Source organism: Lissotriton helveticus, chromosome 9, assembly GCF_964261635.1.
Source record: "Lissotriton helveticus chromosome 9, aLisHel1.1, whole genome shotgun sequence".
Lineage (NCBI taxonomy): Eukaryota > Metazoa > Chordata > Amphibia > Caudata > Salamandridae > Lissotriton > Lissotriton helveticus.
The window spans coordinates 1,288,898,234-1,288,925,681 of NC_136070.1; the positions used below are offsets into that span (position 1 = coordinate 1,288,898,234).

General features: G+C 52.0%; 2 protein-coding genes across 11 annotated transcripts in view; one reads left to right on the plus strand and one right to left on the minus strand.

The window, feature by feature from the left end:
* The window catches only part of PBRM1 (polybromo 1), a 298,934-nt gene extending 282,240 nt beyond the window's left edge, over window positions 1-16,694 (minus strand). For 8 of the 9 annotated variants that reach the window (XM_078661902.1, XM_078661899.1, XM_078661897.1 and 5 more), the window contains exon 1: window positions 16,497-16,694. The gene's annotated coding sequence lies outside the window, so the exon portion shown is untranslated. The remainder of the gene's footprint in view (window positions 1-16,496) is intronic. The other variant, XM_078661904.1, reaches the window with a different exon arrangement.
* Window positions 16,695-16,887: 193 nt separating this feature from the next.
* Window positions 16,888-27,448, plus strand: part of GNL3 (G protein nucleolar 3) — a 31,213-nt gene continuing 20,652 nt past the window's right edge. Inside the window, exons 1-5 of one of the 2 annotated variants that reach the window (XM_078661906.1) lie at window positions 16,888-17,000; window positions 21,266-21,324; window positions 23,884-24,024; window positions 24,557-24,676; window positions 27,310-27,393. In XM_078661906.1, coding sequence (XP_078518032.1) covers window positions 16,988-17,000; window positions 21,266-21,324; window positions 23,884-24,024; window positions 24,557-24,676; window positions 27,310-27,393 — 417 coding nt within the window. In that variant the 5' untranslated portion in view covers window positions 16,888-16,987. The remainder of the gene's footprint in view (window positions 17,001-21,265; window positions 21,325-23,883; window positions 24,025-24,556; window positions 24,677-27,309; window positions 27,394-27,448) is intronic. The other variant, XM_078661907.1, reaches the window with a different exon arrangement.

A 27,448-nucleotide genomic window follows, 5' to 3' on the forward strand; every position in this document is an offset into this window, starting at 1 on the left:
TCCGTCAAGCCAGGGAGGGACCACAGAAGACTCCCCGGGCTCTGGCCTTCCGCATTAAGGATCTCACTAACCGCTGGCTTAAACCAGCAACCTCATCAAAAGACGAAATCCTCGCCAAAATATATCTGGAACAGTTTTTGGCCTCCTTACATCCCTCCACACAGAAGTGGGTCCGCCAACATGCCCATCTCACGCTCGAGAGTGCCGAGGAAATCGCAAGTGCCTACAGCCGTGCTCAGGAATTCCAGAAAGGAAAAGATGACCACCCTACCTGACTCCAAAACCCAGGCACCACTCGGCCCCACAGGACCCCCTTTCCCCGAAAACCGGAACCTGTCCCTCTCTGGCCATATCCAGTCATGCCCAGACCACCCCCTCCCGGACCACAGTGTTACCACTGCGGGGGTTATGGTCATATTGCCCGCGTATGCCCGCAGAAGGAAGAGCCTATGGAGGTGGGAATGGCCAGGAGCTTTGTTTGTGTAACCCCAGAAGCTACACCTCCACGGTTTCGCTGCCCAGTGAAAGTTGATGGACACCCCGTACTAGCTCTCGCCGTTACAGGATGTAGGCAAAGCGTCATCCGTCCACAAGAGCTACCAACACCAGTGAGGCCGGTGACCGGTACCGTCGCAATCCAGTGTGTACATGGCGACATTAAAAGCTATCCTACCACCCAGGTTCATGTGCAGCACCCAACAGACCCAGGAAGCCTGCTAACAGTGGGACTTGTACCCAACCTTCCCGAACAGGCGATCCTAGGGAGTGACTACTCAGGTATTCCTCACCTCCTTCACGACACGACAGACTTCTTAGAAAAATGGTGGTCGGAAGCCCCCTTTCACCATGTCCATCCCTCTCTGCACCCGTCGATCAAACCCTACAAAACAAAAAGCCAGAAGAAGAGGGAGAAAAGGAATCATGTTACCGCCTATCCCATACGCCGCGAAGAACATCCTTGGGAAATGGATAGAGAATTCCGCGCGGCACAACAGGAAGATCCTGTCCTACAGGATGCTTGGGGCAGAGCTCTGGACAATGAGGACCCACTACAAGTAGGTCCATATTTCTTTCAAAAGAATGGTCTGTTGTACAGAAAGGGAGGATCCCGTCAGTGTCCACAGTTAATAATACCAGGGCCCTTCCGGGAAAAAGTGTTATTCCTTGCTCACAGCCACCTATTGGGGGGTCACTTTAGCGATGAAAAAACGGGGCAGGACATTCTAGAGAAGTTCTACTGGCCAGGGGTTTATCAGCAAATAAAGAAATATTGTCGCGAAAGCCCAGTCTGCCAGAAGAATAGTAGGCATCGCCCCCCTAAAGTACCCCTTCAGCCTCTGCCCCTTATTGACATACCCTTCAGTAGAGTCGGAATGGACATTATAGGCCACTTGTTACCTTCCCGGAATGGTTGCCGGTACGCCTTGGTTCTTGTCGACTATGCCACCCATTTTCCCGAAGCCATAGCCCTACGACAACCCACTGCCCAAAACATTGCCACGGCACTAGTCACAATCTTTTCCAGGGTAGGATTCCCTAGAGAGATCCTAACGGATCAGGGGACTCCTTTTGTTTCTGCCCTTATGAAACAAGTGTGTTCACAACTAGGCATCAAGCAAATAAGGACCTCCGCTTACCACCCCCAGACCGACGGGTTGGTCGAGCGGTACAACGCCACGTTAAAGACTACCCTGAAGAAACTGCTAGCACTCGAGAGTAAGAGGTGGGAAGAGATGCTACCCTTAGCCCTATTTTTTTTTTTAAATCTTTATTTATAACGTTTTCTTGACAGACAGCAAGATAGAACGGCATTCAGGTAGGTTACACATGGTCACATTGCATTCCTAATCATATACATAAATATAATACGGCAGCCGGCGAGTCCGAGCAGGCCAAATACACGTATACAACATTTCTTAAGCTGTTCTTTATCACATGGCCCATCCCTTATACAATAGTAAGACATTACAGCAGTGTAGATCGTCTTTGGAGGGTATCAAACAACATATCTATAAATCAACAAGTGTCAGGAAGACTGTGCCTAGCGACAATCTTGCCTCCTTGCGAAACTTAACCCGCATCAGTCCAAGCCACACATCCCAACTCGTATGCTGCCGCAATCGTCACACAGAGCAATCAGCAGTTAGGATAGAGTGCCCTCATGCCCAGGAATAGATGGACATAGTATCCCATACAGGAGTCTAAGGGGTATCCTCAGCAGCCCTAGCAGGGCACTCGCTGCAGCCCTTACTCTCGACTGCCATTATCCGAGTCCACTGATGCCGCCGCATCCTTCAATAAGTAGTTCTGCAATGGACCCCAAATATCACCTGGCCTGCTGTGCACTGGTAGCAAATCGGCATAGACATTGTTTTGATCCTGGCAATAAACCATATCTGCCAGCCACTCCTTGAACTTTGGGGCCCTCCCCCTGCCCCACCTGCATGCTACACGTCTTTTGGCTAGTAGTAGCGCAACCTCTACAAATCTGCAAACCGTCTTAGGTACATCCCGTGTGTATCCCAACAGCATTATTAACGGATCGCTGCCGTTCCCCTCTCCAGTCATAGTTTGCAAAGCATCCTGTACCTGCAGCCAATATTCATATACTCCAGGGCACTCCCACGCCAAGTGGACAAATCCTGCTCCCTCCGCCCTGCAGCGTTCACACCTATCGTTGTCCGCTAAACGAAACCGTAGCTTTCTAACAGGCGTATAGTAAAATCGCTGTAAGAATTTGAAATGAATAATCTTCAAATCTGCTACTAGACGAGATCCTGGCTGTGATGGCACAACAATATTGCCATTGAGCGTCAGAGACAGATCTACCCAAGTCCTCGCTCCACTGGCTTCGAGCGGAGCTCTCAGGCCCCTGGCGCTGTAGTCTGATACTGTTGTACAACCTGGAGACGAGATGGCGGCCATCCGATATCAGCATGGCGTGTAGTGGCAAGACCACATCGGGCTCCGTTGGGAAGTCAGGTAGGAGCGCTCCAAGCCCCTGCCGAAGCCTGACGTAATAGAAAACCTCTAGAGGAGTGGGCTCAATAGCCTGAAACATCTGTTCCCTGGTACGGAACTGCCCTTTGAGGAACATGTCTCCCCACGTGGCCACCTTTAGGTGTTTACACATCAGTTAAAAACCTGCCTCCTGTAGGAGCGGTATACAAGAGTGATACGTAAGGGGCATAGCAGGTGAATACAGCTGCGTGGCATGAAGATTCCTCACAATGCGAGTCCAAGCGTCTATGGTGCATGTCACCGTAGTGAACGGTGTGTCTATGTCCCGCACCGAACCGAGTAGCAAGCCACTAAGTGGCAGAGGCCGTGCGATCCAGTCTTCTGCAGCGACTTGTGGCATAAAGGGCGTGGGGTTAATCCAGTGATAAGCGTACTGTGCCTGTGCAGCAACATAATAGGTTTTGAATTCAGGTACGTCGAAACCTCCTTTCTCATAGGGCTGGGTTATAATGTCCCAACGCACCCGCGGTTGTTTACCCCCCCAGAAAAGTCAAAGAAGTTCCGACCTTAGTTGTTTAAAAAAAAGGCCCCAGGGAAATAAGGTACGTTCTGGAATAGGTATAAAAACTGTGGCAGTATCACCATCTTTATTAGCGATGCTCTCCCTGCCATTGATAACGGCAGCGCTGTCCATCGTGTAATGTTATCCGCCAGTTTCGATACGGCTACCCCGTAATTCATCCTCAACGTCTCCTCCCTGCTCAGGGATATCTGTATTCCCAGGTACTTAAGATCTGAATCGCAACACTCCAGTGGATAATCCAACTGGAATCTGTGGACCGCACCCGTGAGCGGAAAAAATTGAGATTTTTTTCCAATTGATTTGCACTCCTGATAATCGTCCAAAAACCAGGAATTCTCGGAGGATAGGATTAAGATTAGTTTGCGGGTCTTTCACATAAATCGTGATGTCGTCCGCATACAATGATACGCCGATTTGGCGTTGGTAGCAGCGAAAAGCACTGTCCCTGTGCATTTGTGGGATAAGACAAGCCAGTGGCTCTATCGCTATAGCGAAGAGCAATGGGGAGAGAGGGCACCCCTGTCTAGTGCCTCTGGTTATCGGTATCGGGGAAGACAGCAGCCCATTAACAACTATTTTGGCCGTCGGCGCGGTATACAGCAGTTCCACCCAGCTAACAAACAGCTTCGGGAACCCCATCCTGTGCAATATAGTAATTAGGTATGTCCATTCAACCGAGTCGAATGCTTTCGTGGCATCTAGAAATACGGCGGCGACTGGGATATCAGGGGCGATCGTCTGAATCAATGAGAACAGCGTTCTGAGATTATGCGAGGTAGCACGGCCCGGCACGAACCCAGCGTGATCAGGTAAAACCAATTTGGTCATTATCAGCGAAAGGCGTGTCGCGAGGAATTTAGCAAGAATTTTAGCGTCGCAATTTATTAGTGACAGCGGACGATACGAGTCCGTATCCGTCGAGTCCTTTCCCGGTTTCAACAAGGAGGTAATGACCACTTCCCTCATCGATCCCGGCAATATACCAACGTCCAAAGATTCGACATAGACTTCACGAAGGACCGGTGCCATGATATCTATGTAACATTTATAGAACTCCGCGGGGAGTCCGTCCAGTCCCGCCGCCTTACCATTAGCCAGTGACATTATTGCGTCGCGTAGCTCATCAATCTCCAGCGGCGCACTAAGGAACGCCCTATGCACATCGCTGATCCAGCATAGCGCAATGTCATCAAGGAAACCGCTCATGTCAACCGCATTAGTCTGTTGCGAAGTGTAAAGGTGACCATAATGCAACAGAAATTCCCTCTGAATGCTCTCAGTGTCACAACACCGTGTACCGTCCTGCGCTACAATTTCTAATACATTGGAGCTAAATCGCGGCCTCTTCGTCATTGCAGCCAGTACCTTGCCCGGCCGCTCCCCCTCGCAATACCTACGCGCCGTCCAGTACTTCCCCCTGAAGTTGACCTCTCTCACCGCCTCTTCCTCATACTCAGTCAGTTTCTCTCTAAATGTCCTATGTGATCCCGCGTCCGGTTTCGTTGCCATGTCAAGTTCCAGTACTTTCAGTTTCCGTTCCAGTCTGCTCAATGTCCGTTGTATATCTCTCAGCACCCCCCCACCCTTGGATATGCAAATCCCTCTGATAGTGACTTTGAATGCCTCCCGCACCGTCTCCACACTAGCCACGAGTCCTTGTTCCTAGGGATAAATTCCTCAATTTCGACTCCCAGTTCCGACTTAAAGACTGTGTCTAGTAGCATGGATGGGAGCATCCTCCAGGGGGGTCTCAAGCGATTATGACCCGGCACAGCGAGTGACAGCAGTACCGGGCAATGGTCAGAGTAAGTTCTTGGCAAGTGTGTTACCGCCCCCAGTCCTTCACATAGTCCCCTCGTCACAAAACAGTAGTCCAATCTAGCCCAGGTATTGGTGTGTGAGGTAAAGTGTGTGCCTTCCCTGCGTGTAGGGTGTGCGTGCCTCCAGCTATCTACCAGCCCGGCTTCTTCTATAATGCCTACCAACATATCACGCGCTTGTTTGTTATATTGTGCGCAACCATCTGACCTATCCATACCAGGAAATAGTGCAACATTAAAATCCCCCCCCCCCCAAATAACATGAGTGGCACCCACCCCCAACACATGCCCCCATAGCGCCGTAAAGAAGCCCGGTGTGTCAACATTAGGAGCATAACAACTCACAATCACAACGGTATCCGTGCCCAACCTCCCCCACAATAGTACAAAGCGACCATTAGGGTCCAGTATCTCACCCAGCAAGTGAAAGGCAATGGAGTTCTTGATCAGCACAGCGGCGCCCCGCGAGTACGAGGAATATGATGAAAATTTCCTGATCACAGCCCACTTTCTAGCAAAATTGGGATCCGACCGTGGCCTAAAGTGTGTCTACTGCAACAGAGCTATGTGCACATTATGCCTATCCAGATATGCGAGTATATTTCTACCTTTCCTAGCATCATTAATGCCCCTCACATTCCATGACAGAATCGACAGTGAATTCTTACTTATCAGCCATAAGCGTCTGCGCCAATCATAATGATACACATACCCACCCGTCTTATCCACCCGCCAGCCACCTCATAGCAATCGCTCCTTTGGACATGCAAGTTCCTGTGTAACCATCGTCTGTAGTACCAACCATCTCAGCCACCCTCCGCATCCCCCGCCTCCCCCCGCTCAGTTCAAACATCCCAACAACCCCCCCTGTTCCCAAACAGACATTATCTCAGCATCCAAACTCCTCAACCTCCCCAGTGTTGCAATAAGCATCCAAAACGCGTGCACTCCCCACCCACCCCCCCTCCCACTGAAGCATCCCCAACTCTCCAGCAACCCGTCCCCCCTCCTCCCCTATCACCGCTAGCAAACCCCCAATGAGCTGCAGTGCAAAAAACAATGTCAATGGGGCACACCCTAGTGGGGCCATCTAAGGTACGCACTTCATCACCCCCTCCATCTCGTACTTCGTTTCGACCCTCCCCCCGGAGGTGTCCACGAGAGAAGGGGGTGTCGCCTGGCATACGTTACCACCTTCAGTTCCAACGCCGACTGCATCAGCACCTCGTACCCCCATCAGCAGTGTCCATACAAAGTCTCCAGCTTGACAGCACAGTTAAAGTTGTCCGCTACGACCCATATGCGTCACAGTTCAGTCCGCAATCCACGCCAGTAGCGATCATTGAGAGTTCAGTCCGCCTCCTCTTCCGCTTCTTCCTCTGCTCGACGGGGACCTTGCTCTCTCCTCAACGATTTCAGGAAGTCTTCAACTTGTTGTGGATTCACAAAAAAGTGCTGTTTCGCCTGGTGCGTGACTGAGTTTCGCAGGGTACAGCAGAGCATAATCAATTTGCAGGTTTCTAAGCTTCCTTTTCACATCCAGAAATTTCAGTCTTTGGTCTTGCACCATCGGTGTGAAATCTGGGTATAGGGAGAAATTGACTCCATCACATGACAGCTGTTTCGTGGTTCTCGCAGCCCGCAAAGCAGTATCCCTGTCTCTATAATTCAGTAGCCGCGCTATGATCGGTCTGGGCGGTGCTCCCGGCTTGGGTTGAGGGCCTAAAGATCGATGCGCCCTCTCGACAATGAACTGTTGCGAAAAGGCCTCTTCTCCCACCGCCGTTTTTAGAATCCGCTCCACATATTCTTCAATCCGCCCTGTGTTTGTCGATTCCGGCACACCTACCACGCGTACATTATTGCGTCGGCTGCGCGCTTCCAATTCTTCATTCTTTGCAGCTATCACCCTGAGGATGTTGTCCATTCTCGACAGCCTGGTATCGTGGGACGCCACAGTATCATCATTGTCCGATATTCTCCTCTCCGCCGTTGTGATTCGTTCCTCGTGAACGTCCATCTTTTGTGCAATAGCATCCATCCTAGAGGAGAGCCGATCTACCTTATCCACCACCGTCGCGAAACCCTGTTTCATCTTCTGCAGAATAAGGTGCATATCCGGCGCAGCTGCGTCGCGGCTGGTACCTGCTGTGGACATGTTGTGAGGCCCTCCAGAGTCCGATTCCGATCTAGCGTTTTTCTTCGACGGCTGGGTCGATTCAAAGGATAGTTTCGGCTGCCTAGTGTCCTGCCGCCCCATGGTAGCGCCCTTTGCTGATCTCACTCTGGTGATAGAGGTTCCTTTACCCCCTCCACCACCGGGCGAACCGGAGGCTTCCGTCATAAATTAGCGCTGCAACAAAAACAACCCTGGACGAACCAACAGGTCAGCTCCGAATCCATCAACTGCCGCCGTGTTCTTCAACAAACGCCCCCCGCCTCCAACACTTACGCACACCATTGTGCACTCCAGTAGAAATCGTTCCGCTGTGATGTAGTCAGCGTGCAGGGGCAAGAACGGCCTTCTCGGACAAGGGTCTAGCGCACGTGGTCCAGGGCCAGGACACAAAGAATCACCCAGCTCACCTTCAACTCCACCAGAAGAATGTAGTCGTCAATGAACAACAATTATTCACCAAGGTGCGCTTTTCATTCGAAAATCCCCCCTGCCATTAACACTGCAGCAGATATATTTCACACCACACAGCAGATGGGGGGCCTGTGGCGTCGTGCGAATTTCTCCAAAATTGCAACAGAAAATGTGGGCACCACACATCCACCAAGTTCTGAGCCCCATGCAGGGTTAAAGAGTGCCTTCCAGCGTTAGCACAGTGCAAACGGTCTACCAATTAGGTAGTCACTAAAGCACCCCTTCACACTCTGTCACCGCTGCTCATCTCAGTGTCGTGGTGCTCTTCCTCCAAGCTCATGAGTGTCCGTTCTGCACAGATAACACAGCCGGGTTACTGCAGCGCCGCCTGGGACACCGACAGCCGTCCTGTCCCAATGCGCGGGCAAACTCGCTTTTGGCGCCGACGAGTCCTCGTCCGTCCCGCCACTCACAGCACACAGAGAAGCAGCACACTTCGTCGTCCACTGCAGGGGACCGGTGGGGGACGGTGGGAGGGCACCGGCAGATATCGGAAACCCTAACGCACCTCACCTCCGGCAATCAGCGCCAGCTAGGCGACTCTCCAAGTCTCCGTACTGCCCCCGTAGTCCTCAGGCTAACGCCAGGTCACTCTGTCGTATCCTCGACCCAGTCAGCCCCGCCAGGTCTGGTAGCAGCGTGTCCAGTACCGCTTCTCAGGGTCCCGCTCTGCTATCAGGCGAGCCCGCGCAGCCACGAGCCGGCCAGGGCCCTCTGACCTCGTGGGCTTCCCAGTGTCGCGTAGCCTCTGCGCCCAGCGTCGCGCAGCGGTGGCCGGTCGGGTCTTCACTCGGTGTTATCTCCGCTCTCACCGGTCCGTGGCCCTTCAAACTTTCAGCGAGTGTGGGAACAGGTTTTCTCTACTACTCCATCAATTTTCGTCAGCGTTGGAGGTGGTGAAGGAAGGATAAATGCAGGATAGTGGCACAGGCTGCAGGAGCCTCACTCAAGTGCGGCCATGCTGCTCGTGCGCCCTCTAGCGCCTTCTACCCTTAGCCCTATTTGCAATCCGCTGTAAGGTGCAGAGCAGCACGGGGTATTCTCCCTATGAGCTTCTCTATGGACGGCCTCCACGAACCCTCCTAGATATGGCCCAAGAGGCCTGGGAAGCCGAGTCCGACCGAACTCGACCCCTCCCTGAATACATAGAAAATCTCAGGACCCATCTGAGGCAGATAAGAGACATTGTAAGACAAAACATGGTGAATGCACTAACATCACAGAAACACCAATATGACAAAGGCACGAAGGCTCGATCCTTTGTCCCAGGAGACTTAGTACTCCTGTTACTGCCGTCCTCCGATCAAAAGTTGTTGGGTCAGTGGCAGGGTTCTTTTTCAGTGCTACGACAGGTAACCCCTGTTACCTATGAATTGGATTTGGACCCTGTTCGCGGAACCACACAGATTTACCATATAAATCTTCTAAAAAAGTGGGAGGGACCCCGACCAGTGCTAGCCAGCTTGAATCCCAAGGCCGGTCTCTCTTATGAGATCTGTATAGACCCAGAACTACCAGAAACAGGGCCTTCGGGACGTCCTGTTGCCCCTACAACAGGTCTTCTCCTCCAACCCCGGCCACACCACTGTCATTGAACATGCCATCCAAACTGATCCTGGTAAGATAGTACGCCAACGTCCTTATCGGATCCCAGAGGCTCGCAGAGCCGTCATTAAACCAGAGACAGACCAAATGCTAAGCATGGGTGTCATCGAGCCGTCCGTTAGTAGCTGGAATTCTCCCATTGTATTGGTCCCTAAGCCGGACGGATCGATTAGATTTTGTATCGACTTCCGCGAAGTGAACAAAATCTCCCACTTCGACACCTACCCATTACTTCAGGTGGACGAGATGGTGGAAAGCATAGGGAAAGCCAAATATATAAGTATGCTTGACCTATGCAAGGGTTATTGGCAAATACCGTTAAAAAAAAAAAGAGGATAAGAAAAAAAACGCTTTCTCCACCCCGATGGGTTATTTCAATTCACTGTGCTGCCCTTCGGCCTTCATGGCGCCCCCGCCACTTTTCAGAGAGCAATGAACCTAGTCTTGCGTCCCCATTCCTGATACGCCGGGCGTATCTGGATGATATCATCGTCTATAGTGATGACTGGGAACAACACTTGCATCACTTACAGCAGGTGGTCTCTTCCCTCGGTTCCTTTGGTTTTACCATCAATCCTTCCAAAACCACCCTGGCCGCACAGACGGTGAAATACCTTGGTTACCTTTTGGGCGAAGGGGTTATCCGGCCCCAACAAAATCAGAGCCATTCAGTCTATCCCCTTTCCACAGACCCGGAAGGAACTCCGAGCCTTTTTGGGACTATTGGGGTACTATCGGAGGTTCATCCCCAGTTTTTCCCAGACCGCTGTACCCCTAACGGATCTCCTAAAAAAGTCCTCAAAAACAGAAGAGGCTCTTAGAAACCCAACACCCCAGCTGTTACGTGCATTTAACAATCTTAAGCTATCCTTAATGTCCGACCCTGTGCTTACTCACAACCGTTCATTCTCCAGACTGATGCCTCAGATCAGGGTTTGGGGGCGGTTCTATCCCAAAAAGACAGAAACGGGGAAGAAAGACCCGTCCTCTACCTAAGCCGGAAACTGTTCCCGAGAGAAATGAACTATGCCGTCGTGGAAAAAGAGGCTCTTGCCATTAAATGGGCGGTGGAAAGCCTAGGCTATTACCTGGAGGGACGAGACTTTATTCTATACACAGACCATGCCCCTCTGGAATGGATGGCCCAAAACAAGGGACACAATGACCGCATCCTCAGGTGGTTTTTGTCACTACAGCCATATAGGTTGAGAACTCTACATCGGAAAGGCAGGGACCAAGGAAATGCAGATTTCCTTTCCCGTTACCCTCACCCACCAACCCGTACAAGAAGGACAGCTAGGGGAAGGAGATGTCATACGGCAACCCCCCTGCCTCTCCGAGACGGCGTCATCCGGGTCGATCCCCGTCCTTGACAACGGAATCAGAAGCGTCCCTACCAACCCGGACTCCACCCCTCTGTCCTTCGTTACAGGGACCAATCGTAATCGGAACAGCACCGGAAGCAGTAGCCCGTGACCGCGGAAGACCCTCCGTGACTCTGGAGCCGGAGACCGGAAAAGACGGAGTTGACGAGAGAGAACTGTTCAACTCGGCGAACTCGTGGCAGGAGGCTCAGACGAACACGGACCCAGAGACGACGAACCCGGAAGAAGAAGAGGACGTTTGGACCGAGGACTTGGAGTCCGCAGGAGGTGGCTGGGGAGCGCCCGCAACTCTCGGAAGAGTTGCAGCGGGGCATGTGAGTACAAGATCTCCATTCCACCCTGCACGTGACGAACTGTTGTATAACATAATAAAACAAGCGAAGTCATCGCTCACTACATACGGCCTCCACGCCTGTTATTCCGGTCCGCAACACCCCCATGATCACAGACGACAAAACTTGAACATGGTTCACTATTTCCTAAATCGGGATTTCTGACCGTAATGAGATGATATCCTTGCAACAAAAGTCCAAAAAACAAGCTGAAAAAGGAAGCTGTACTTGGTCCATGCTCCAGAGAAAACACAAACACAAAAAGGGAGGCAGATAACCAACAGGACATCACATTCAGTAACCAATGGAAAGCAGGAAAATGAGAGCAACAACAAAGCCAACAAATGGTAAGCAATGGCCAGGTTGTAAGCCCCTTTTAAGATTTTTAATTTTTTTTATTTACAAGAGATTTTGCAATCGGTGTGCAGGCGAAACCTAAAAACGAGAACTTCATCAAAAACCCTGGGAAAATAGGTTTGTCTTTTTACGACTATATATGTACACCATTTTGCATTAAACCCGTGACAGCCATATTAATCTTTACATGTGGCATAAAAAGTACATCAAGGTAGCCTTTGTGATTTACACATACACATAAGAGTACAAGACATCGTCAATGAAAGGGCCCATACAATGATTACATTTCAGTCTTAAATGTTTCACATAGCAAACACAATCATAGGTTACATTGAGTGGCTGACATAGCTGACACCAATAACAGTTTAGGATGTGTTTAGCTGTGCTAATGTCCGGATATGGACCACGGCATGGCAATCTAGGAGGGTAGGAAGAGGCTGCCAGCAAGTAAAGTGCAGATGACGCTTCCAAATGGGGTGCAGCAGCAACTCTAGCGGAGGGGGGTGCAGCAGGTCCAATGGGGGGCGAAGATGCTCTAATGGGGGGGGGGTGAAGCTGCTCTAATGGGGGGGGGTGAAGCTGCTCTAATGGGGGGGGGGGTGAAGCTGCTCTAATGGGGGTGTGAAGCTGCTCTAATGGGGGTGTGAAGATGCTCTAATGGGGGGGGTGCAGCAGCTCCAATGGGGGGGTGCAGCAGCTCCAATGGGGGGGTGCAGCAGCTCCAATGGGGGGGTGCAGCAGCTCCAATGGGGGGGTGCAGCAGCTCCAATGGGGGGGTGCAGCAGCTCCAATGGGGGGGGGTGCAGCAGCTCCAATGGGGGGGGTGCAGCAGCTCCAATGGGGGGGGTGCAGCAGCTCTAATGGGGGGGTGCAGCAGCTCTAATGGGGGGGTGCAGCAGCTCCAATGGGGGGGTGCAGCAGCTCCAATGGGGGGGGGGTGCAGCAGCTCCAATGGGGGGGGGGTGCAGCAGCTCCAATGGGGGGGGGGTGCAGCAGCTCCAATGGGGGGGGGTGCAGCAGCTCCAATGGGGGGGTGCAGCAGCTCCAATGGGGGGGGTGCAGCAGCTCCAATGGGGGGGGTGAAGCAGCTCCAATGGGGGGGGTGCAGCAGCTCCAATGGGGGGGGTGCAGCAGCTCCAATGGGGGGGGTGCAGCAGCTCCAATGGGGGGGGTGCAGCAGCTCCAATGGGGGGGGTGCAGCAGCTCCAATGGGGGGGTGCAGCAGCTCCAATGGGGGGGGTGCAGCAGCTCCAATGGGGGGGTGCAGCAGCTCCAATGGGGGGGTGCAGCAGCTCCAATGGGGGGGGTGCAGCAGCTCCAATGGGGGGGGTGCAGCAACTCCAATGGGGGGGGTGCAGCAGCTCCAATGGGGGGGGTGCAGCAGCTCCAATGGGGGGGGTGCAGCAGCTCCAATGGGGGGGGTGCAGCAGCTCCAATGGGGGGGGTGCAGCAGCTCAAAGGGGGGTGCAGCAGCTCCAAGGGGGGTGCAGCAGCTCCAAGGGGGGGGTGCAGCAGCTCCAAGGGGGGGGTGCAGCAGCTCCAAGGGGGGGGTGCAGCAGCTCCAATGGGGGGTGCAGCAGCTCCAAGGGGGGTGCAGCAGCTCTAATGGGGGGGTGCAGCAGCTCTAATGGGGGGGTGCAGCAGCTCTAATGGGGGGGTGCAGCAGCTCTAATGGGGGGGTGCAGCAGCTCTAAGGGGGGGGTGCAGCAGCTCTAAGGGGGGGGTGCAGCAGCTCTAAGGGGGGTGCAGCAGCTCTAAGGGGGGGGGCAGCAGCTCTAAGGGGGGGTGCAGCAGCTCCAAGGGGGGGTGCAGCAGCTCCAAGGGGGGGTGCAGCAGCTCTAAGGGGGGGTGCAGCAGCTCTAATGGGGGGGGGGGGAGTGCAGCAGCTCTAATAAGGGGGTGCAGCAGCTCTAATGGGGGGTGCAGCAGCTCCAAGGGGGGTGCAGCAGCTCCAAGGGGGGGGAGTGCAGCAGCTCTAATAAGGGGGTGCAGCAGCTCTAATGGGGGGTGCAGCAGCTCTAATGGGGGGTGCAGCAGCTCTAATGGGGGGGGGCAGCAGCTCTAATGGGGGGGCAGCAGCTCCAAGGGGAGGGTGCAGCAGCTCCAAGGGGGGGGTGCAGCAGCTCTAATGGGGGGGGGGGTGCAGCAGCTCTAAGGGGGGGTGCAGCAGCTCTAAGGGGGGGTGCAGCAGCTCTAAGGGGGGTGCAGCAGCTCTAAGGGGGGGTGCAGCAGCTCCAAGGGGGGGTGCAGCAGCTCCAAGGGGGGGGGTGCAGCAGCTCTAAGGGGGGGTGCAGCAGCTCTAAGGGGGGGGTGCAGCAGCTCTAAGGGGGGGTGCAGCAGCTCCAAGGGGGGGTGCAGCAGCTCCAAGGGGGGGTGCAGCAGCTCCAAGGGGGGGTGCAGCAGCTCCAAGGGGGGGTGCAGCAGCTCCAAGGGGGGGTGCAGCAGCTCCAAGGGGGGGTGCAGCAGCTCCAAGGGGGGGTGCAGCAGCTCCAAGGGGGGGTGCAGCAGCTCCAAGGGGGGGTGCAGCAGCTCCAAGGGGGGGTGCAGCAGCTCCAAGGGGGGGTGCAGCAGCTCCAAGGGGGGGTGCAGCAGCTCTAAGGGGGGGTGCAGCAGCTCTAAGGGGGGGTGCAGCAGCTCTAATGGGGGGGTGCAGCAGCTCTAATGGGGGGGTGCAGCAGCTCTAAGGGGGGGGGGTGCAGCAGCTCTAAGGGGGGTGCAGCAGCTCTAAGGGGGGGTGCAGCAGCTCTAAGGGGGGGTGCAGCAGCTCTAAGGGGGGGTGCAGCAGCTCTAAGGGGGGGTGCAGCAGCTCTAAGGGGGGGTGCAGCAGCTCTAAGGGGGGGTGCAGCAGCTCTAAGGGGGGTGCAGCAGCTCTAAGGGGGGGTGCAGCAGCTCCAAGGGGGGGTGCAGCAGCTCTAAGGGGGGTGCAGCAGCTCTAAGGGGGGTGCAGCAGCTCTAAGGGGGGGGGTGCAGCAGCTCTAATGGGGGGTGCAGCAGCTCTAAGGGGGGGTGCAGCAGCTCTAAGGGGGGGTGCAGCAGCTCTAAGGGGGGGTGCAGCAGCTCTAAGGGGGGTGCAGCAGCTCTAAGGGGGGGTGCAGCAGCTCTAAGGGGGGGTGCAGCAGCTCTAAGGGGGGGTGCAGCAGCTCTAAGGGGGGGTGCAGCAGCTCTAAGGGGGGGTGCAGCAGCTCTAAGGGGGGGTGCAGCAGCTCTAAGGGGGGGTGCAGCAGCTCTAAGGGGGGGTGCAGCAGCTCTAAGGGGGGGTGCAGCAGCTCTAAGGGGGGGTGCAGCAGCTCTAAGGGGGGGTGCAGCAGCTCTAAGGGGGGTGCAGCAGCTCTAAGGGGGGGTGCAGCAGCTCTAAGGGGGGGTGCAGCAGCTCTAAGGGGGGGTGCAGCAGCTCTAAGGGGGGGTGCAGCAGCTCTAAGGGGGGGTGCAGCAGCTCTAAGGGGGGGTGCAGCAGCTCTAAGGGGGGGGCAGCAGCTCCAAGGGGGGGGCAGCAGCTCCAAGGGGGGGGGGTGCAGCAGCTCCAAGGGGGGGTGCAGCAGCTCTAAGGGGGGTGCAGCAGCTCTAAGGGGGGGTGCAGCAGCTCTAAGGGGGGGTGCAGCAGCTCTAAGGGGGGGTGCAGCAGCTCTAAGGGGGGGTGCAGCAGCTCCAAGGGGGGGTGCAGCAGCTCTAAGGGGGGGTGCAGCAGCTCTAATGGGGGGGTGCAGCAGCTCTAAGGGGGGGTGCAGCAGCTCTAAGGGGGGGTGCAGCAGCTCTAAGGGGGGGTGCAGCAGCTCTAAGGGGGGGTGCAGCAGCTCTAAGGGGGGGTGCAGCAGCTCTAAGGGGGGGTGCAGCAGCTCTAAGGGGGGGTGCAGCAGCTCTAAGGGGGGGTGCAGCAGCTCTAAGGGGGGTGCAGCAGCTCCAAGGGGTGGTGCAGCAGCTCTAAGGGGGGTGCAGCAGCTCTAAGGGGGGTGCAGCAGCTCTTAGGGGGGGTGCAGCAGCTCTAAGGGGGGGTGCAGCAGCTCTAAGGGGGGGTGCAGCAGCTCTAAGGGGGGGTGCAGCAGCTCTAAGGGGGGGTGCAGCAGCTCTAAGGGGGGGGGTGCAGCAGCTCTAAGGGGGGGTGCAGCAGCTCTAAGGGGGGGGTGCAGCAGCTCTAAGGGGGGTGCAGCAGCTCTAAGGGGGGGTGCAGCAGCTCTAAGGGGGGGTGCACTCCTGCCTGGGGGGTGCAGCAGCTCCATGGGGGGGGTGCAGCAGCTCCAAGGGGGGGGTGCAGCAGCTCCAAGGGGGGGGGGTGCAGCAGCTCCAAGGGGGGGGTGCAGCAGCTCCAAGGGGGGGGGGTGCAGCAGCTCCAAGGGGGGGGGGGTGCAGCAGCTCCAAGGGGGGGTGCAGCAGCTCCAAGGGGGGGGTGCAGCTCCAAGGGGGGGGGGGTGCAGCAGCTCCAAGTGGGGGGGGTGCAGCAGCTCCAAGGGGGGGGGTGCAGCAGCTCCAAGGGGGGGGGTGCAGCAGCTCCAAGGGGGGGGGGGTGCAGCAGCTCCAAGAGGGGGTGCAGCAGCTCCAAGGGGGGGTGCAGCAGCTCTAATAGGGGGGGGTGCAGCAGCTCCAAGGGGGGGGTGCAGCAGCTCCAAGGGGGGGGTGCAGCAGCTCTAATGGGGGTACACTCCTGCCTGGGGGTGTCAGCAGAGAGAGAGGGGGGCACAAGCAGGGGGGGCGCTGCTGCCTGGGGCGGGGTCGGTGCTGACAGGCCCCTGGGGTGACAGCAGGCCGGGGAGGGGGGGTTGTCCAGAGCCCCCCAATGCTTCCGGTCCCGGTGACCCCCCCCGCACTCACCGAGCGCCGCCGCCAGCTCCGCTGCTTCCAGCCCGGGAGCTGCTGCCACAGTGCAGGGGGGGGAGGGGCCGCCACGGCTCCGGGGGGGCGGGGGGGGCGCTGACACCGCTCCGGTCTCGGCAGCTCCGGGGAATGCAAAGGACAATGGACGCTAATCACACCCACAGCAGGCCGCCATCTTAGCCAACAGCAGTCAGGCCGAGCAGGGGGTGGGGCCTCCATGCGCAGCCAATGGGAGTGGGCCTCCAATGGACGTACAGACCTCCACGCACAGCGTAAGCTGCGACTGGTGGACGCTACTCACAGATCCCGGGCGCATCGCAGGGGCCCGCATCCGATTGGACAGTAGGAGTGGCTCGTCACAGGAAGTCCGTGGGGTTAGGCGGATGTGACGCTGTAGAGGCAGTTCCAGTCAGTGCTTGGTTCCGTCGTCCACGCTCTCTTCTGCTTCCATCTTGTGGCGGCCGCACGTGAGGAGCGAGGCCGGCGCCATGAGGAGGCCCAGTGAGTGAAGGGGGGCCGGGGGGAGGCAACGAGGGGGCATGGGGGGAGGGAGGAAGAGGGCGAGGGGCACGGGTGGGGGTCAACGGAAGGCTGGGGCCGCGGGTGTAGGAGCGAGGCCGGCGCCATGAGGCGGCCCAGTGAGTGCGGGGGGCACCGGAGGGGTTTGACCCCCTCGGGGGCAATGAGGTGGGGAAGGGGCGCTCTGGGCCTGGGGGGTGCGAGGAGGGGAGGGGGCTACATTGGGTCCTCGAGGCGGTGGTTTGTGGGGGTCCAGTTGGGGGGGCAACGGGGCGGTGGGGGCCCCTCTATGGCCCGCGGGTACGGGGCTCGTCCCCTCCCGCCCCTGCTCTTCAGGCTCCTCCGGGGGCCGCTTCCACCCTGCGGGGCCCGCTCTGGGCCCTCGGTGCCCGGATCTCGCGGGGTCGCTGCTCCTCTTCTCCGGGACTCCTGGGCGCTGCCAGGGCGCGGGCATTGAAGGGCCCGATGGGGGGAGAAGCCTCCTCCTTCATTGAAGCTCGAGCGCCCCCACGAGGCTGGGGCAGGAGCCAGCATTTGGTGGTTACAAAATCTTGACCCCCTTTAAATTCTCATGGGAACCTTTGCTTCCTCCTACAAAAAAATCTATATTTAGCAGAAAGTTAAAACTTCACACGGGAAGTTATTTTTTGTCACTTGATATTAATCGTTTTGACCCTTGTTTGTGAGGAATTGGGCTGTAAAGCGGCGCTCGGTTTGTGTGAAGCGTTAGCATCGGGACAGTGGATCTGAGGCTGTCGCAGTACTACCTTTTTTTCTTTTAACTCGGGTCTTCTGATTCACAGAAGGAACTTTTTACCCATCAGCCGTTTCAATACCACACGAGCCTCTGCACTGAGCGATCTGATGCACTTGTAGGACTCTGATCTGAATCTTCAAAACGTTTTCAAATCAAAAATCTTTATTTAGATATAAAACAAATATCTTTAAAAGAGAATTTCCAGTTCATATTATTTACAAATACTAAAAACAATGCAAACACAGCGAGAGTCTAAATGATCATCTCCTCGGTCTCCAAGTTACAAATATTAAAACTGCTCCACTAAGCTATGATTTCATACATAAACCGTAATCACAAGGAGCTATTTAAGCTATTCTTGGCGCTAATTGCCTACTGGGTTGAGACTTTTAAAAGCGTTATTTAATTTTAAAAAGGTTGGGGAGAAGCTGTAGAAGGCCACTTTTGTTTAAAATTGCAATATGCATGCTGGATCAACTTTGTCAGTCTTATGTTTAGATCGGTGTTATCTGGGCACAATGCCGCAATAATGGCTTGCCTGCAGGTCCGAACACCCAGTCGATTCCATCCCCCCTCAATTTAAGCCTACGTTGGGTGTCGAAGGCGGGGCAAATGCAAACGACATGCAGTAGCGTTTCTGCTGCTTCGCCACATCCTCTGTAGGTTGTATCCTCCTCCGTACTACGCCAGGGGGGTCAATTTTGCAAAAATCTCCAGTTACCCATTCTAATAGTTATAAAACTACGTTTTAAAATACAGTGAATAAGTGCTGGAGAGGTAAGAGGCAGGGATTAGCCGATTATAGGAATTAATAACTGCCCATTAATGACTTCGTTTTGAAAACAGTGCTTTGTCACTAATGAGTGATCGCGTTCTTGCAAATGTTTTGATTGCGAGCTTAAATGCTGGCTGACTGGGGTTGAGGGCCCAGAGGCCGTCTGACGTTTGTTGGATATAATCCGTAAAAAGACGTCCGAATGTCCCTTCTGGGTTTTTCCCAGTTATTTCTTGCCGTACTAGGGACTCTAGTGTGCCTGGGTTGGATTGTCTTAGTTTGTGGCACAGATTAAGAAATACCCCAATGCTGGAAACATCATAATTCAATAGCCCCATCTCTAATCTAATCTGTGGAGGGGGGATCTAGGTGGACCCCCGGATATTTATACGACTTGCCTGTGGCGAGGGCATTGTTATTAAATGACCATCCGCCACCGGCATATCGCTTCTTCCCAAACGGAACAACCTGGGTTTTCTTCGTTGACTTCTAATTGGTTCTTAATCGTATATTGCAGCAGTGTGTCAAGAAGCCTTTGCAACCCCACCCTTGTGCGGCTAAACAACACCAGATCGTTGGCATATAGGAGATTACTTAGTGCCGTACCTCCTACCTTTGGCGGATGGCTATTAACCTCATCCAGGGTACTTGATAAGTCAGCTATGAACAAGTTGAAGAGGAGGGGGGCCAGCACGCATCCCTGCTTAACGCCTCTCGTTGTTGAAATTCTTCGCGCGAGATGGGTGCCGGACCCTAACTTCACTCGAACCCGGGTTCGTGAGTGCAGTTGAATAATTGCATTCAATAATTTGTTTGGGATTCCCCACTTCCTCAGCTTTTCCCATAGGGCCTCCCTAGGGACCCTATCGAAGGCGGCTTTGAAGTCGACAAAGCAGCAGAACACAAACCTAGATGTAGAAAGGGCTTTGTCGACAATGGATGACACCACTAATAGGTTGGTCATGGTCCCAGAGTTGGCAGTGAACCTGATTTGGTTCATTGGCACCCGGTTGTGATCGTTTGCCCAATACCTCAGGTCTTCCAAAAGGATCCCTGCGTAGTGGTTGGCCTCGATGTCCAAAAGGGCTATGAGTCTGAGTTATTCGGGACAGCACGTGAACCTGATTTATAAATAGGGTGAATTATTGCACCCCGCCAGGAGTCTGGGATTGTTGCAGTTCTCAATGCATAGTTAAAAAGATTTAACAATCCAGACCAAAAGATTGTCTGATTTAAACAGGTTTTGTGGGAGGCCGTTGGGCCCGGGAGCTCCGTCTTGTCTAGCCTTTGTCACTGCGATGATGACCCTGTCTTCCGGCACCTGGTAAGCCTCGTCATTCAGGTGGGTTGGCTCAATGGGGTACACCCTTTAATGATGAGACCGGTGTCCGTTTCTCCTTGCAATCCATGTCCTGCAGAATCGGGGTGAACTTGTCTTAAAATGGTCAGTGAGGTAGTTGACCCAATCTGCTTCTAAACTTTTTGAAAATCGAGCATAAGGGGGGCAGGGACACCCAAAAGGTCAAAGTTCAAATAAAAACGTCTGAATATCGCAGTACTCTAGCAAGACCCACGAGGGCCCTCCTGTCGCTTTTCAAGATTCCTTGGTCCACAGTATCATGGGGTGGCAGCTTGTTTGGTGGATAACGCAGGACTATAGTAGTTCCAGGTGAAACTAAAAATTAAAAAAAGATAAGCAGATATGGGTTGGGCGTTCGAAGGTGGGTAGGAGTTCTGAAAACTGACAATTCAGAAGTCGGTGTAATGAGCTAACTAACTTGCACCATGACCTCATATTACATCACCCAGTGACATCATCCAGTCATTGTGGCAGCCGCCTATTACTGTACCAAAACGCTTGTTTGTTAATAAGCTAATAATTTGCTCCGTATATAATAATAATAATCTAGCTCTCATATAGGGTAGGCATAACCCGTAACTAACCTTTTAGTTGACCAATAGCAGGACTGTCGGTGCAGTGGCAAGAATGTCTCAATGAGTAGATGCTCCCTTTAGACAGTATATTGCTAAAGCATGGTGTGGTAGCGTTCTGTCCTTGCAGCCAGCACCTTTTCTATCGAAATGGCCGCACACGTTAGTACTAACATGCAGTTTTACTGATTAAACTATTTGGTGTATTAACAATCTTTGAAACTGGGTTTCAGCTAAAATGATTAATTTGCACATCACTGAGTAGACTGGTCTCATTTGTTTTCAACCTATTAGTGTTTTCCATCACAGTAACAAAAAGTGCTTTCGTGCCTAATGAAATGTTTGTACAAGTTCACTTGTTTGATATTTAAATGTGACATCCTACAGCCTTTCCATAACGTCCTTTGTACAGTGAAATGACTGAATGGTGCAGTACAAAGTCTTCTACTTTTCTTTCTCAAACTCAAGTTAACTATATCAAGACATTAATTAACTGACTTGTGACCTCTCTGAACTCAGAGCAAATATAAGATTAAAAATACTGGTTTTAAGGCCTCTTCACTGCTCATTCACTTTGAGTGAACAGAACAGCTCGCCAGGACAAGTTAGTAGTCCCTACCGGCTCTCTCTGACATCTGACCTTCCATAGCGAGTGGGTGAGTAGATTTCTCGAGGCCTGGCATATATGCGTGACTGAATATGTATAAATGTAACAGGCGACTCGAACAATGCTAATGTGTGTGTATACAAACTTTTCTGAAATAACCTTTTCTTTTCCACCAGAGTTAAAGAAGGCGAGTAAACGCATGTCCTGTAGCAAGCGGTTCAAAATCCAGAAAAAGGTAAACCTACAGCTGTCTTCTATAAATGCTTGCTTCTTTTGACTATGTATAGACCTCTTCCTAATCCTCCCGAGTCTGTGAGATGCTGTCTTTTTCCCATTTTTAGGTCTCGCCTGTCGATGCGCATGGAGCAAGCGAGACTATAGGGGCTCATCTACTCTTTATCTAACTTGCAAGGAATCGTGGCGATTCCTTGCAGTGCCCGTGACTTTTAAGCTCAATGCGCATGCGCATTGAGCTTAAAAGCGCGTGCACAGCCGCCCGCATTCCTCCGACACCTTTGAAGTGAAGCTTAGCTTCACTTCAAAGGCCCGGCTTCCACGGCCGCCAGGCCACATCAAAGGCTTCCCCAGCACTGCCCCGCCCATCAATCACCCTCCCACTGCCACCCCCCTCCCTCTCCATATGGTGCGCTCTGCCTCAGGCCTCTGAGCCGTCCCTACACAGCACACCTCCCCCACTTGGCATATTACTCCGGCAGCGCGTCATTCATTTGTGTTTAGAGTGAGAGGCTGCAGCCCTAATCATGTGTCAGCTGCTACCCCGGAGCGTGGTCCAACCCCGATCTCAGGGCTCAAGAAGGCACCGGCTAGAACAGAAAGCAGACAGGGCTTCCAGCCCGGTTTATTGTCTGTACCTTCCACTCCTTGCCCAGTGGCCAACCTGTGATGTCATCGCGGGTAACAATGTGTGTGATGTTATTTTCGCTACACTTGCATTTTAGGGCATTGACGTCCGTGCCTCAGGACTTTTTCTATGTGAGATCACTGGTGAATCCCTGACAGCCCCCTTGCTTTAAGTTCAGCACATAGACGTTGCCTAGAGTGCCACCGCCTGTTTGTGCGAGTGGATACTGATCTGTGCGTCAAGAAATAAGTGTTACAGAAGACAACCCTTTCCTTCGTCAGAACAGAAAATATCTTGTAGTCATATGTCTATGAGGCGACTCATTAGGCGCTCTGCTTGCTAGCGAGCCTGTGGAATCGTGTCTTATGCGTTATTCCACAACCTGACTTGCAAACTGTCTGAAATTACAAATTGGTGAGCACGCTGGTGGATAGGCAAAAACGTTTACACTCCTCTCCTACCGGGAGTTCAGTGCAGTGGGGCGCACACTAGCTGGGTGTCTTATATAACAGCCATCTTTCCAACAGAGGCAAGGGGGGCACTTTACACCGAGTCAAAAGAATGGCGCAGATGGTCAGCATATACCAAAAGTAACCACCTGTGCAGTCGGGCCACCACGACCATCATACCAGAACCCCAACAAACAGGCGTGCCTCACACTGTTTTTGGAGTAGCCTGGACGCAGTTTCATTTAAACACAGTTTAGTCACTGCACGCAGGTGGGGAACATTTTGATGGTTATTTATTGTCACTTTGAAATGCCATCTCAATGGCAAATTAATATTAGGCCCTATCTCGGTTATCAAAGCTTAACATTTGGCAGTACTCAGTGAAGTGTCCAAATGTTAGTTGGGAGAGATTGTTTGCTATAGGGCAGTTGTGCAGTGCGCCGCTCTCTCCAGACAGGGGCTTCTTTTCCACCCGGTGTCTGCCGGTACGCTCATGACAAAAAGATATTAAAATGTAAAAAACTGCAGCTAATATATATGGTATGCTATAGGGCATTTGTGCAGCACGCCACTCTCTCCATACAGGGGCTTAATACCTGCATTCCTCGTTGGTCATGTGCTTTCGCTTCGCTTTTGGTTGTTATCTGCTAATGAAATGCATGGCCTTTCCAGATGCTGCCGCCCTTGGTTAACCTAGTATCCTGTTACTAATTGATTTCCGCACGGCTTTTCTTTGAAATGCTTGTTGTAATTGAAAGCAGTCCCCAAATAACCTTTTTCGTCACTGTTTTTGGCCAAGTTTATTAAATAATAATACACAGTAGAGTCGTGTACCGCATTTTAGAACAGCAGTCATAAAAATGTTGTCCTGAGCACAAAAATGAACTCGAAGAATGCCTCAAACTTCCCTCTCAAAGTTGTTTTAACAGAAGGTGCTCGCGGTATGCTATATGGCAGTTGTGTGGTGAGAGAGTCTCTTCATTCAGGGGCTTAATTTCACCCGGTGTTTGCCGGTACGCTCATGACCAAAACATATTAAAATATAAAATAATACGGCTAATATGTATGATATGCTATAGAGCATTTATGCAGCGCGCCACTCTCTCCGTACAGGGGCTTAATAGCTGCATTCCTCCTTGTCACGTGGTTTCGCTTCGCTTTTGGTTTCTCAACTTTGGTATTGTAAATGACACATTTTGTATTTATGTGGCATTGCCTACAGGAAACAAAAATGCTAAAGATTTAAAAAAAAAAACATAAACAATTCTAAAAGCACAAACTCTAATGCTGCGAGACCTATTGCATTTCCAATGCTTGTTGTAAAGCAGTCTGCTGGACCTGGCTCACAAACTAGACGAAACCTTTAGGCATGTTAACAGCCCACTGACCATTTCTAATAAAAGTGTAACGTCCAGTTTGTCAATTCCATATTCTCTTGCTTGTTTTGTTCAGTTCGGGACATAACCTTTCTTCTCCGTGATAGGTCCGGGAGCACAATCGAAAGCTTCGAAAGGAAGCAAAGAAAAAAGGGGGGCCCAAAAGAGCAAAGAAAGACCCTGGAGTTCCAAATGACGCCCCCTTCAAGGAAGAAGTACTGAGGGAGGCGGAGCTGAGAAAACAGCGGGTGAGAAACCGCTTTCATTCGTTTACCTTCCAAAACTGCATATTTGAGAGAACGTTCCAGGGATTTTTTTTTGCTTTTGGATATATCTAGTGAACAGCCTGATGTGCATTTGCTAAGTTAGCAACAGTAATACTCATTCGTAATGGAATCTTAAAACAGCATTAGAAAGTTGGAGACGTGAGCAAAACTTAGGCCCCATTTTAAGAACCTAGATTTAATCTATTTCTGGGTCTAAATAGGGCACATGTTTTCAGGGCTAGGAGCCCATTTAAACTATTATGCTCCCAGATTTACCTTTTTTTTGTGTGTTTTTGGCAAATGTCATGTTTTTTAAATAGTCTTTACTTGGCCCTGATAGGGACGTGTATATAGTCTGTATTGATCTGACTTGTCTGGTGTGTGACCTGACTAGTAACAAGATTATAACTTCTCTTGCACCTTCAATGGCACCTGTGAGGCATTCCTACTTCTCTAAAGTCATGTTAAGCATTTTCATGTTTTCGTTAACAGGTGATGTTTTTCTTCCCATTAGCTCGAAGAGCTAAAACTAAAACAAAAGCTTGAACGGCAGCAAGAGCAAGCCAAGAGAAGGAAATCCGATGCAAAGAAAGAGTCTGCGGTCAAGAAGGAACCCCAGAAGCGGGTATGTCAGGTGTGCACTTTCACTGCTGTACTGTTAGTGGTTTGAGGTAAACAACCAACGTTCTAGGTGATATACTCCTTTCGTGGAAAAAATGTGCAGCGCTCTTTGATAAACATTTACAGAACACATTTCTGATTTAAATATCCAGATGGCGAGAGTTTATTTTTGGAAGAATGTTGAGCCCTTGCTTGTGATTTTATTTATGTAGCATTTAATACCCCGATGAGGCGTCGAAGCTCTTATCGGAGATTAGCACGATACTCCAGAGCCTTAGTAGAACAGTGCATTTTATTTGCATGTTGTGTGTAAAATAAAGCATGTTTTGAATGAATGTATTGTTTGTATGTGGGAAGCTGGCTCTTTTATGTGATCAATATGGTGATGTACCTTTTAAAGAGTCGAGGGGGTTCCCTCATGAGTGGACTGGGATTTGCAATGGAGTCCCAACGTGCTCTATTATGGGGTAATGTAGTTAAGCAGCCTTAGACCTGACACAGAGGAATGCCAGACATCTGAAAATACACACAATGATTAACAGACGACACTACTCAAGAAGGAGATCCTCACAAATTTATAAATATAGCGAGTATCTTTAAATATGTTTAGGCATCAGTGAAAAATCATTCGGGTAAGGACGTTTTTTATATATAAATTCTTTTCACTTGAAAAAGTGGGCACAGCAACTTCAGAGCACTGCAGTGTTATTGTATGGAAGGAAAAGAAAGTTCTGCAAACAGGCACACATTCCCTAGAAGGTCCCCCATGGGCTCAAGAGCTCTGCTGTGTAAGGCCTAAGCTCCTGAGGCTCTGTTCCTCTAGGGTTGACAGGTCTTCTCCCTGAGGAGAGGGGACTTGATCTGGTATCTGAATAGAAGCTGGCTTCCCAGACTTCTTGCCCTTTCTCTTGTCCAGACAGCCAGGGCAGCTACATCCACCCCACTCTCCGAGACTGGGGGTTGGCTCAGTGAGCTCTGACCTGGTCATGGCTCACCTGTGTTCCCATCTGGAGGCTTACCAATGCATTTACTGCAGGTGTACTAGAGGTGGTATTTTTATAGGGACAGCTAGGGTCTCTAGTTCAGTGACCAAGAGCCTTACAATCATGACACCAAGCTTTTTGGAGATCCCAGTTCTTATCCTGTACCCGCCCTTACACTGTGAAGTCTCTGGGCCCCACCCTCCTGAGCAGGGTTTTGGGGCCTTTACAAGACTTTTTATATTTTGCTTGATTGCCATCAAAGCCCTTAGTTTCCTTCATAAGGTCATAAGATTCTGCATCTGTCAGTAGCATGTCCTTACACTTTCCTTAGAACAGGCCTCAAAGAAGAGATCCCTATTTTTCAACTGTCTGTTTACATGCCCTCAAAAGCTGTAAACCATTTGGTGACATCATCTTCTGAGTATTTGGGGACAATCCCTTTGGGGATTTTATGGTCAAAACCATCTTCCCTATTTATAATTTTGATGCCACCAGATATGGGCCTTAGGCCCATCTTGGCTCTTTCCTGTGGCCTGGAGTTCAGCATCTAATGCTGTCTCCATGACCAGCTTCTGAAGAGCTGCATCTTCAGTATCCATTCCTTGAGACCCTACTAGGAGCGCTCTTGGTGGCATTGCTTTCTGCTGGAATCATTGTCTACTTACCATCTACCTCTCCAAATGGGGTTTCTCCCTCAGCCATGGTCCTAGCATTTTCTGCAAGCAACTTTTGCAGGGGTGCTTTTGTGGGGCTCGGCCCCATGGTGAGGTTCCAGGCTATGCAGAGGGTTTTGCATCTGTTCAACTTGTAGGGCCCATGTTTAGCTCCTGGGAAAACCCTGCTACATCAGCCATTGTTTAAAATTAGTTGGGACCTTTTTAGAATAGTGACAAAACACTACTTTCTAAAGGCTTAACTTTTAATACTTTTAAATTCTAAACCATTTTGTAAAGTCTTCACTAAGATCCTAACAGCTATTTTAGGGAATGTGACGTAGTCTCTTCACTTTTGTCTGCACCAAGACTCGCACCTGCAATGGCAGTCGTGCATGTACTTGGTGTGGGGTCCCTTAGGGCCTTCTGTACCAGAGTACTATTTACTATGGACTTGCAGTGGAAGGTAAAGGTCTTGCCAATTAGGGCAACACTTGTACAGTTTGGGCAAAGCGTTGATCACTGGGGCCCTGGTTAGCAGGGACGCCGTGCAGTTTGTCGAAATAACATAAAATACCAGGCAAAAAGTGGGGCTGTCCATGTAAAAGGGGGAACTTTGCCATAGTGTGGATAGAATATTGGTAGTTGTTGGTGCTGTAAGACTTCTTGACTTTGTGTAACTGGCTGTCATAAGTAGGGTTGTTGATAGTGAACCCATGGAAGGAACACAGAATGCCTTACTTACATGACCTGCACTTGCAGTATCCATAAATATTGGTGGTTAGTAAGGAGGGCGGTACGTCTAATCCCCCATTACTTTCATGACCTCCCCATACAGATTTGCAAGACCTCTTCTTTGCTTCCATAAATATTGGTGGTTTGTAAGGGCTGCGCCGTACATGTAATTTGCCTGTTCATGCTTGCAGTAACTTCTTTGCTACTGGTCTCGGGCTGAACCTCCTGTTTGCTGGATGGAGTCTCATATCCAGTTTTCCCTCTTTTTTTTCTAGGAGGCTTCCAGCAAGAAGCCGACAAAGACTGACCAGCCTCATGATAAACATACTCCAGCTTTCTTTTGCAGGGAACTGAACAAGGTGAGCTATTGATGAAGCTGCATCAGGTCAGCCAGTTCTTCGCTATCTGTGCTTT